At 40.9% G+C, this 12,505-nt stretch overlaps 2 protein-coding genes across 2 annotated transcripts in view; both read right to left on the bottom strand.

The window, feature by feature from the left end:
* The window catches only part of LOC311600663 (PRAME family member 12-like), a 300,082-nt gene that overhangs the window by 174,586 nt on the left and 112,991 nt on the right, over positions 1–12,505 (bottom strand). The gene's annotated exons all lie outside the window — the stretch shown is intronic.
* Positions 2–12,505, bottom strand: part of LOC311599062 (leptin receptor-like) — a gene marked incomplete at its 3' end in the record, with an annotated part of 51,137 nt that continues 38,633 nt past the window's right edge. Inside the window, exons 10-17 of the mRNA XM_084784737.1 lie at positions 11,483–11,682; positions 9,230–9,378; positions 7,734–7,893; positions 7,537–7,619; positions 4,758–4,974; positions 2,180–2,362; positions 757–852; positions 2–120 (exon numbers count right to left, since the gene is read on the bottom strand). Of these exons, the coding sequence (XP_084640863.1) occupies positions 2–120; positions 757–852; positions 2,180–2,362; positions 4,758–4,974; positions 7,537–7,619; positions 7,734–7,893; positions 9,230–9,378; positions 11,483–11,682 (1,207 nt within the window). The remainder of the gene's footprint in view (positions 121–756; positions 853–2,179; positions 2,363–4,757; positions 4,975–7,536; positions 7,620–7,733; positions 7,894–9,229; positions 9,379–11,482; positions 11,683–12,505) is intronic.

Raw genomic sequence — 12,505 nt, 5'->3', positions numbered from 1 at the left:
CTCACCATGTTTTAACAATGTCTTCATTTCCTGTATCTCCCCTCAAGGCTTTGCCTTTCTCCTGGTGCTGTATATAATCAACACATTCACTGACCATCACTCCCTGTGTAGCAGTGGGAACTAAGTCCCACAAAGACAGACTTATGTTCACCATTTGGTCTCCAGTCCTTAGAACAATGTTCAGCAAATACTTGTTGAGTAATAAATATTATTCTGAAGCAACTACAATGTTTCTCTTTTGAAACTCCATCATTTAAGTTACTTGGATTTAATAACTTTAAAAGTAATAAAAAAAAACAAGGGTAAGTGCAGTAATCCAAACAGAGCATGCTCAGTGAATTTAATGATCAATTTTTAGACGAAAGAAAGAATGAAAAAGAGAGAAAGAGAGAGAAAGGGTAAAAAAGAAAGAAAGAAATTCCTTGAACAACCCAATAACACCTCTAGGTAAAAATCTCAGCTCTTCCATGATCCTATAAGGAAGAAATTAATCCAGTGATAGCATAACTGCTGACAAACCAGAAAGCACATAGAGAAAAACAAGTAAAGTAAGGCTGGCAGACACCTCATCAGGGAAGAATTTGCAATGCAAGCCAAACAACCCATGTTCAATCCCAGGAACCTACAGTAGAAAGGATGGGGTACCAAGTGCTGTCCCCTGGTCTGTACTTGGGTGTAAGGCACATGTGCAGAATATCAGTATCACACACACCACACACAAATACTTTTTTTAAAAAAAAATACATTTATTTTTACCTTCCGTGAAACCATTAATTATCTTTGGTTTTCCAACTCCTTCCATAAATACTGGGTAAAGGCTAAATTGATATTTGTCAATAGGAATAAAATTATCTGAAAAGAAAATATAGCTCGTGTTAAGTAAGACTAAAATCTATATAGAAAACTGCAGCCTATGCTGTTACAACACTTGTCACTATTTCATGATAGACTTGATGACTAAAGGAATTTCAAAAATAACCTAAGCACTCCAAGTTTGCTAGAAATGATATTGTTTTTCAAATAAGTGTTCAAAACTCTTAGATACAAATAACTGGTTTCCAAGGGTATGTGCCAGTATGAGCCAGTTTGGTCAAGTTCAAGACACGTTTCCTTTTTTTCTGAGTTTCCTACTCCAGGACTGCAGGATATCCCTTCTCCTGTCATCCTCAGAGTAGGGAGGATTCTCTTCCTAAGAGAATTCAGCTTACTTCGTTTTCCCCATTGAAAATAGCCTGCAAAGCCAGGTGCAGTGGCACACACCTGCAATCCCAGAACTCAGGGAGGCAGAGGCAGGAGGATCTCTGTGAATTCCAGGCCAGCCTGGTCTACAAAGTGAGTCCAGGGCAGCCAAGACTACACAGAGGTACCCATCTTGGACAAAAACCGAAAAAGAAAGTAATCTGCAGATGTCACTCAAAAAGACGTTCTCTGGTGTTATCTGAGGATCTCAATACATGGAGAAAGACGATCCGCACAATGTTCAAGACAGATCTGGCAATGATTCCTACAGATGCTAATGATATAAGTCCTGCAGCCCATAAGAGACAGGGCTCTGAGAAGCCTGCATCCATCATCTCTCTTGCTTACAGTATAGAGTAACCACCTTCAGTGGTGACAGTGTACTTGGTTCCCTGTATGTGCTGTGCAAATAAATTTATCCTGAGGCTAAATTCTAGATGCCTGAAGCTGTTACTGCTCTTGGCTCTTACCTCTCCGGGTAACTGGCCACTCTTGCAATGATAACACTGACCTAGGTCATCAGGCTCAGAGTCCTCAGACTTCTAGCCTAGCCAGCCCCTCACTGCTTAATGGCATTATAATTGGGTACTGAGGTGGAGAGAAATCTGGCATTAGACCTTAGAAGACATTAAAAAGCAAGACAGAAGCAGTATAAGCTCAACTAAGTAAATACCTCATAGACACTTATAAAAGGTTATACGGTCATCCTATATTCTGACAGAAAGGGTTGAGGAGAAGATTTAAGGCATCTGATTGCATCTGCATAAAACATAAAAGAAAATGCTCACAGAAATTCAGCAAATGTTCTGATGGGGCAATTGGATTATAAGTCAGTTGGTAAAACTTGGCACCCTCATATTGAGGTTGTCATTAACCAATTTATTATCTGAATTGCCATCTATAGTTCCATACTAAGCCAGGAAAAATACTGGACACATACCATGGATATAATACTTCTTGACGTTCAAAGGGATTCTAAGCCATTTCATTCCATCATCTTCATTAAGATTCTTCCACTCAATAACCAGGTATAATAGATTGTAATCAGCAGGTGACAGTGTCCAGGAGAGAATCACACAGCTGCTGCTCAGCGGGTAAGCACTGAGTGACTGCACAACACTCACTGAGGGGAAGAAAAGGAGGTTATTTTCAATTCAAGATAAATGAAAATCTGCTAAGAGCCTTGAGAAATGGCAGCTGAATGGAGAAGGAAGAGGAGGCAGACGATTTATACAAACAGCATGGAAATCACACAAGCAGAGCGCAAGTGGTCTGTGACATGGGGAAGAAGACGGATTCCACCTCAAATCTAAACGTGGAGTGTTGATAGCGTCAAAATTGTTCTCAGCTGCAATCTCACACAAGTCTATTAACCGTGCTCTCCAATTCCCACCTGCTCTTCTTTCCCACTGGTGAGTGACACTTTCAAAGAATCCCCTAGGCAGAGCCCTTTCAGAAGGTCTCAGTGCATTTGCACCTATGAAGAGGCCATTCCCATAATGCCAACGCGACCATTGCATGGGCCACATCTCAACCCACTCTTGGCTGAGTGTGTTTCTCCATGCAGAAGCCACCCACTCTTGTTTTACTTTACCTCTTCCCCTGAGCAGTGAAAACCTGACCATCTGTGCATCTGCTGGAAGCTGAGACTTCTCCCACCCCAAACCTATGGGAGGAAATTTAGTTTGCAATTGACATTATTTTCCTAAGATGGCTTTTCTACCCCAACCCAAGATCAAGCTCCTGTTTGCTTTGTTTCCAAAAATCACACTCCTGTCCAGGCACAGTGGCACATGCCTTCTGTCCCAGCACTGACAGGACAGAGAGACAAGCAGATCTCCATGAGCTTGGTCTACACAGTGAGTTCCAGGCCAGCCAGGACTACACAATGAGACCCTGCCTCAATCCCCAGGACCCACATAGAGCTGGAGGGTGAAATCAACTCTACTAAGCTGTCCTCTGACCGCCACACACTCACTGTAGTATGCATGCCCACAAACATGCACACAATCACAAAGGCATATGGTGATAATTTTAATTGAAAAGTATAAATTATCCTTAAAGTTTTAGAATGTGCCCTGAACTTTAAAGAAGGAATATGACATATTTAAGCAATTAGAGACTTCATGAAAGAAGTGAGTCTTGGAAAGGTTAGCAGGTTGGTAGAGTTGCCAGAAGATGAATATTTTCTATTTAAAATGGTATTTTGATAGACATACAGATTAGAAGCTCCTTTTATGTGTGACTCTTGGACCACCAAGATGCTCCAGCAGATAAAGGCACCAGCACCAAGTCTGACAACCTGAGTTATGTTTCCTAGGACCCCCATGTGGGAAGGAGAAAACTAACGCCCACAAGTTGTCCTCTGACCTCTACATACATACTCTGACATTTAAATGGAAAGTATCAATGCTCAGAATAATCACATATACCAATATTCATGAAGGTGAGGTGCTCACTACTCACAAAGTCCACAACAGTTTCCAAGTCTCAGAAATTAATTTGAGTCCATATAGCTTATCATGCTACTACTAAACTGCATAGTATTTTATGTATAAGTGTTAAATTATACCTCATGCAAATATATACCATAATATGTAGCAAGTGCTTATAGAATACTGCATATAACAAAATACTTTATATTTATATATAAAATATTCTATATTCTAATATTTAGAGAGTGACCCACCTTTATTATTCCAAATGGTTTAAGTATTAGATTCTACTGCTAATAATGCCATTTCAGATATGTTCTACCAGATGTACATAATTGGTTTTTGGTTGGCAATGTATTTCTCACACGGAGAAGAGAGAAGAATAAAAGTGAATCCTAGACTATTCAGAGGATAATTTAGACAAGAAGGGTTGTACAGAGGTTACATACTAAAAGGGGGTATCCAAGCCCAACTAATTCATTGGCAGTGCATCCTGCGCATCTAAGGATCAGGGGGAAACCATGGAATAGAAGAAGGAAATACTATAGGAGCCAGAGGCTCAGGACATCCACTGTCGATAGTGTCCCCTGGATATAAACGCTAAACAATATGGCTACCTGAATAAGACCAATATAAACGACAACACTAGTTGACATGCCAGTGTGGACAGGGAAAATTCCACATGGCCACACCCTAGATGAAGAGCTATAGGTGATCAGTTTCTGCTGAGAGAGGGAGAGGCAGTCTCCTCTGGGGATGAGTTTCCTCACAGACTGACTAATCCCAATTTGTCAGTCCTAGACACATGTACAAAAGAGCAAAGCTAAACAGGCTCAGTAAGTTACATTTATATGCATAATAAATAATAAAGGTGAGATTATGAATTTTGGAGCGGGTCCATGGGAGGAGTTGGAGGGAAGGGGGCAAGAATGATGTGGATGCTGGGCTATAGGACAAGATGTGGCAAGCAGGACACATCACTGTCTAATAGTGGGGCTGAAATAATAAGGAACAAGACATTCTGCATGAACCAACATAAAAATAAATGACTGGGGTGGTCAGCCGCCACTCGGCATCTCTTACCTTTGCTCATGGGCCATGAGAAGGTGAGGTTGAAATTGGCAAGGGAAGCACCAATGGAATTAATGGCCAGAACTGTGACTGTGTGTGCTTCCTCTGCCCACAGGAAAGTGAGATTGGTCTGCATTCCTGCATCTTCTGACCACGTCCCATTGTATGCAGTATGGTGCTGTACCTCGTACCTCCTCACACTGCACAGTGAGGCATTGCTCATCAGGGGCTGCAGCAAACACAAAACTTAATTAGCACATGGACAACTGTGGTCATATGAATGGAGATCATGGAAGTCTTCCAGCACATTCCCACCAGGAAACAGGAGCTAGGCCAGGGCAGGTACTGCTCAATCTAGTAATAAAGGGTTGGGGAGCAGAGGAGAGTGGAAACTGTGCAAATCAGTAGGTATGTATAAGGCATGCAGCACAGGGAAATTATTTTCCTCTTTGATTTCTTCAGATCTACTGACTAAATCCCTTCAAGAAAATGAAGTGAGAACACAGGTGAGAAAATGTGAAATACTAAGAATACACAGGAAACGCTAAGAGTTTTCACGGTAGTCACAGAGAAAAACTGACATAGGAAGGTTCCTTGTCTAACAAGCAGGGGAAGATTCTGCTCAGGAAGAAACAAGGAAGCTCAGGTGTTTATCGCCATTTCGAGAACCCAAACATATTAAATCTGCCACTGTTCCTCCCAGGATGTGCTCGGAAGACTGTCCGGAGCAAGAAGAGTTTTTGCAAACAAACAAACAAAAAAAAACAAAGAAACAAAATGAGGCTGGAAAGTTGATTCAGTCTGTTCTTCCAACAGTCCTGAGTTCAATTCCCAGCAACCACATGGTGGCTCAAAACCATCTACAATGAGATCTGGTGCCCTCTTCTGGTGTGTGGGCAGAATCCTGTATAAATAATAAATAAATAACTCTTTTAAAACAAACAGACGAATGAAAACCTTGAAGGTTTAACAAATAACAGAAGTTTTTGGGCAGTGTATGCGATCCATACCATGTTATGGAAGACTCCTGTATAAAACACATAGCAGCTCCAATGCTGCTCGTCCACTGTGTAGAGTCCAGCCATGACTTTCATTTCCCAATAACCTTCGCCTATATTGCAGGTAAAACTGAATTCTGCCCAGTCCCTTAGAAAACTACAAGCTGAGTTTTATAAAAACAGATTAGAACAGGTGTCTCCAAATCACAAGTGACAGAGACACACTCACACAGATGCATGTATCCTGCAGTGGCAGACCCTCATGAGTGGCAGGGTGGAGGCACACTCACACAGACACATGTATCCTACTGTGGCAGACTCTCATGGGTGGCAGGGTGGAGCCACACTCACACAGACGCATGTATCCTGCAGTGGCAGACTCTCATGGGTGGCAGGGTGGAGGCACACTCACACAGACACATATATCCTGTAGTGGCAGACCCTCATGGGTGGCAGGGTGGAGGCACACTCACACAGACACATGTATCCTGTAGTGGCAGACCCTCATGGGTGGCAGGGTGGAGGCACACTCACACAGACACGTGTATCCTGCTGTGGCAGACCCTCATGGGTGGCAGGGTGGAGGCACACTCACACAGACACGTGTATCCTGCAGTGGCAGACTCTCATGGGTAGCAGAGTGGAGGCATGATGTAAGGAACCACCATAAGGGGGAAAAAGTCTCTAAGGAACCACCAGTTTTATTTTCTCTGAAAAACAGCCATGCCATTTATGTGTTAATATTTATTTTTGTAATCATAAGTAAAAACAAGCAAAAATATCATAGATCTTCATGGCTCGCCTGTACATTTACTGCCCCCAGCCTAAAATGAACTTTTCTTTAAATTCCTGATTTCCTTGACTGGTTAATAGTGTTAAAAACATTCCTTTCTTTTCATTACAGAAAGTCCCACCAGGCACCATCACTGAGGAAACACAAGGACCTAGGGATAAGGAAAGCATGGGAACTGTCTGGAAAAAAGAGCCACTGCTCTGTTCAAGGGCACAATGGAGTGTGAAGAAGGAGAGGAGGTCAGCTGTAGCCTGGACCAGGGGCTGTCGATACAGCTATGAGGAGATAAAGATAAGGTTTCTCAGATTCTGTTCCTGGCTGACCCTACCAAACTCTGAGCAATATCACTGCTCATCTGGCTCTGCAGAAACACTCAATATCTAACAAATATCAACATCAACTCTGAATGTTACTTTCAAGTAAGAAGGACAAAATGAAAGCCAATTTAGAAGTTGTACTACCAGGTAAACAAAGTTATATAGTAACTGGAATTACAAAACTAAGTGAACGCAAGCTCTTACATATCCCACATTTTATATAGATCAGGAAAGCATTTTAAAACTTGCACTAACTTCCTTCCTCGTGGGGACTGAGATTGATTTCACATTTATACAATAAACACAACATTGCCTACCTTGTGTATTTTACTCCCAAATCAGACTTTGAGGGCTGAGGCTGTGTTTACATTGTTCAGGATTCAATCGAAACCAGATTGTGAACTTAAATTTTCATTTAGTAATCTTATCCCAATACAGATGAAAATATGAAGCCCAAAGAGCTCAAGACTTTACCAGAACTGGAATAACACAATTATAATTGAACTGAGAAAGTGATAAAGGCACCTGGTGATGCCAATATTATGGAAACTCTGCCCTGAACAACCCCACCTTTCCATGCATTAAATAAAGGGTCATCTGTGAGATAAATAATGGCAAGGTTCTAAAGAAAGCATCAAAAAACATAACTTCCGAATACACTAAAACACAGAAATTGGAAATACCTTCCAGAGCAAGGTGACGTTTCTCTCCTTCTTAGTGACATCGCCATCCATTATTCTCCAAAACTCAGGTCCTCGCAAAGGAACTGCAAAATGACAAGGGACCCAAGTTGTAGCACGGCCTTGGATGGGGCGCTTTCAGTCACATGTGAAGCACCCGCTCCCGTGCTTTCAAGAAACAATAAGAAGTGTCCACAGACCTTTTACGTCCATGATAAGCGTGTAGGCTGGACTGCTCCAGTTACTCCAATACCCGAGGCCATCCAAGCGCCTGCAGCGCACCTGCGCCACATACACCGCACACAGGTCTGGCACCAGCAGGCTGACTGACTTTGATTTTACATCAAATACATCATGTAACTGTAAAGGCAGTCAAACTGTCAACACATATGCCTCCCATGGGTCCTGACGCACTTTTACGTTAGAACTTAACACTTCCAAACTTAAGATAGAGCAATGTTGTATTTTCCCACTTCAGAAACACATGAAGTTTGGCCAGTCAAAGGAATGCTGCTCACTCCTGTGTCAACTTGCTGTATTGACAAGGCCAATTCCAAACACACTCTTGCTGCACTGCTATTCCTTGTCCTCTGATCCTCTCTCTACCACAAAGACAAGAATTCTAACATGGTGGTCAAATGACGCCTTCTCCAGAGAATCAAACGAATAAGACTCACATACACTGCAACTGAGGTGATCGTGCTAACGACACAGACACAGTTTCTTGTATTTCCAGTCTTAGCAAGCTGCTGGTGCAAAAGTGACATAAGCTTTCCCACATGCATTCTCGACACTGTGATTTTTTTTAAAAATCTGTCCCATGCTACTGAAAGATATCGGAAGACCTTAGAAAAAATGTGAGTCCCTGGAAAAATGGATGAAATATGGCAAATGTTTCTCCAATGAAGGCCTTTCTGCAGACCCTTAATGTCATAAACTCCATCACTACACTAAAAAGGTAAAACAAAGCAGGGTTTCCTGAGCCTGTTTAACCACACAATCTCTTTTTCACAGGACAGTTCATTGGGAAAATGTCCCATGAAGAATCCTTTGGGAAATGCTAGGATCAAGCCATTTTTTGTTCCTTATAAGGATTAAATTTTAACACAGTACAGGAGAGTATACTGCATGTATATATATTCCAGGAATAATGTGCTGCAATGAGACCCCAAAACACTGTAAGATGCCGCTGCATGTCTAACTCTCAGTAGTTGTGATCATCTACATCAGGTGGATTATATAAGAAAAAAGGGTTCACAGGGCCCTGCTTCTCGCTGGGGATTTTACTGCTGCTGAGGGACAATGAGACAATCTCCTTACTGGCTAGCCACTGATGAGCTGCCCATATTTACCAAAGATATAGAAGAGCAACTGGCTAGGGAGAGGAGGGGAATCAGTGGTAAAGGGATACGAGGTGGTAAGAAGGGGTGAATATGATCAAATATACCATAATGTCACCCAGCATTAACTACGACTAGTATATGCTCATAAAACACTACTAAATAGCATTTAGTAGTCCCAGCACTTGGGAGGCTAAAGCAGCAGGGGTTCACAAGTTCAAGGCCACTCTTAGCTATGGAGTGATTTTTGAGGCTAGCCTGGGCTATACAGAGAAAATCCAATTGAAGGGGAGAGAGGTCCTGGGAAGGAAAGAGAAAGATTAAATGAGAAGAAAATATTTCGAAGTAAAAAGTACCTTCCATTGTATTTCTTTTCCACTTAAGCCATATCGAATCTGGAACTGAAGGTTATTCTCTGCAAAGACTGGATTTTCCCAAGATATTTTCAGTAAGCCAATGTTTACAGTAATTTCTGCTTTCACACTAGAAGGAGGTAGTGGTTTTACTAGAAATTAAAAATATATATATTATGTAATAGTAACTAAAACAGCAATATTAACCATCTTTCTACTTCATATTTCTAAAGCAACATCCTTTTTAAACTCTTGTCTCTACTGTTGGGAGTACTCCATGAATGGAGCAATGGGTTCAATTGCTATAACAAAATGTTACATGTTTAAGTACTACACTTTCACACTAGCTGGCAAGAAACTTTTTTCCTAATGGCATCCCTTCCTATCTCAGATCCCATAAGCTCCCCTCCACAGCTGCCATGAGCCAGCTCCTAACAGGTTAACACTAGGTAGAGCCCAAGGTCTCCAGGGTGACGCCCTGTGATGCTCCTCTTCTTTCATTGTTTTGATGGTTACCTCTGCCACTCAACTATCCAAAGAGAGATGGATGGCCCTTGACTGGAATGAGAGGTGCACAACTCTAGTGGCTGAGAGGAATGAAGCCCATAAATTGAGAAACCACGATTATGGCCATGTACAGGCATTATATAGGGGAAATTAGGACAAGCCTCTGTAGATATTCCCGGTCTACCCCCTTCAACCTGTTGATTCCATTAGGTGCTATGAATCAGGGCACTGTTGATTCATAGGGAACAAGGATTGCACAATGTGAGTGCTTAGCATCACTCTCTTCTTCCAAGTGCCACTTCTAAAAACAACTACTGTGCAAAAAGTGTAGTCTCTTCTTTGACCAGTACTCATTGATCACTTAAGACACTAACACTAGTACTTTAGGGCATTCAGGACAAAACACCTCAATTTGTCATTAGTATGTAGCTTCTCATGGTCCTTGAATTTCTCACAGCTCATGAATGTATTCATCATCAAACCAATAAGATGATAAAATGTCTATGTCTGAAAAAAGTCATTTCCTTTCAAGACAAAAAGTGTCAGTGTTTGAGACAGTGTAAGGGTTAGTTCTTTGGTTGTTTGTCAGTGAATCACATGGAGAGATTTGGTGACTGCCAAGCAGAAGTGTACGCTCTGACCACAGTGATGCACACATGGGGGAGTATGGAAAGCTACACACAGCTAATGGGTGATAGAAAATGGTTTTGTGCCTAATCCAAGTTTTAAAGGCCTGGAAGACATGGAGATTTACACCCCGAAGCCTAATTTATACATTGCTCTCTTTCTAAGGCAAAATGAGCCTGACCTAAACTCTTTGCTCTAGTCTTGGAAAGCAGAACACCCAATGTTATCCAGACAGCATGTTGTTGACCCCATGTTGTGTGTGAATGTTCATGGATCTTTATTATTCTGAAATACTGAGTTACAGAAATGCACCAGTTGCAGTAAAAAACACAGTGGAATTGTGCAAAGGAAAAGATAATCAATTCCTTGGACATCTATATCAAAAACAGATCTAATAGTTAAAGTAAGTTTATCCTATATTTAACAAAATATGGATTCTACTTCAAATGTGTACTGGTTAATTGAAAAAATATACTAATTTTTGGGATAATTTATTAACAAAACAATGTATAGCAACAAAAGAACTTTATTTCTCGAACATTCCACACTGACTTTGGAAGAATATACCCAGTGTCTCAAAGGCTCTTTGAATACTTTCATCTCAATGTACTTTTTGAAAATTTGTCAATATCACGATAGATCTCACTGTCTTTTGTCAAGTTTCTTCACTTCCTTTGGATCTTTTGAATGTCTCTCATACCTAGCCCGGCCAATTAAAGCCTTAATGTATGGCTACTCAGATTATAAAGCCTTCAGACTATCGAAACAAAACTTTCAGATTAAAAACAGCAAATGCTTTCAGAATTTCGCTGGAGGGATATTAGAAATTTTATATTTAAAAAAACTCATAAAATTGCTATCACACAACTCATCAAGTGCTATATGAAAATGTCCAACTATTATGAATGTATTATTCACATTTATAAACAAACATGCTACAAATAATATAAAAATAAGCTCAAAATGGTAAAATAAAAACAAAACCTCAATACCAGGAAGCTTCTAATGCCAATCATCCTTTAAATTTCTCTATAAGCAGAAACAATTTTTTTCTCCAAAATCTAGTGTGGTTAGAAAATGACATCCAAATCTAAGAAAAATACACAATGCAGCCTGACATACCTACGGAGTCAGGAAGGACGCATGTCGGTGGAGAGTCAAGTGAACCTAAAGAGTGGTTGATCCTGATCCACATTGTATAGCCAGATAATAGAAAGATTGGCTGGAAAACACATTCATAGAAGCCGTCCCCTTGCAAGATGCAGTGTTTGGGCTCAGACGTAGGATGAATAGATGGACTATCAGAACAGTACAGTCTTCTCCTTAAAGATATTTTAAAAAATAGTCAGTTAACATTCAGTATTGATAAGAGGAAGAGAACATTTTAGAAGTATTATTTATTTGTTGTCATAATCATTTTCTCTGTGTACAGATTGATGTCGGGACTAGGAAGGCACCCTTGCTTTCCCAGCTTTATCTAGGTCTTTCCACAAAGAGTAACTCCACAAAAGCACCGCAGGAGCAATGAGTAGTGATGGAAGTCAGAAGAGTTAAAAAGAACTAAGTTAGAGACAGAACTGCAGGACTCTGTGGTTACACGAGGCCAATGGCTCTCAACTTTCCTAATGCTGCAGCCTTTTAATACAGTTCCTCATGTTGTGGTGACCCCCAATCATATAATTATTTTTGTCGCTGCTTCATAACTTTAATTTTACTACTGTCAAGAATCATAATGTCAATATTTTTGGAGCTAGAGGTTAGTCAAAGGGTTGGGGACTTCTATGCTAGAGCCCAGAATTGGTGACATGATTGTTGAAATAAGGATCAAAATTAGTATTGAGGGGGACTCCTGGGGTTGATGGAGAGCAGGTTCTTGCTTTACCCAGTGAGTTAACTTCCAACAGAAATCAGGACTGCAACTGATGTCAATGTTTGGCCTGACGGACAGTTCTCTAAGACTTCCCAGTCCAAACTGATGTCGTGAAAATAGTACCAAACCCTGCTCCATACATGAATGGTGGGAAATACATTATTCATTTTTCTCAGAACTGATTTTTTATACATTTGGAGTCTTAATCAACCTACATCCTCACAGCACACAATACATTTCTTCAAGACACAGTCCTTCTGTCGCTATTTGCCCTG

This window comes from Acomys minous (assembly GCF_964271855.1).
Source record: "Acomys minous genome assembly, chromosome: 6".
NCBI classification, from domain to species: Eukaryota; Metazoa; Chordata; class Mammalia; order Rodentia; family Muridae; genus Acomys; species Acomys minous.
This window is presented reverse-complemented; position numbering and strand designations above follow the sequence as displayed.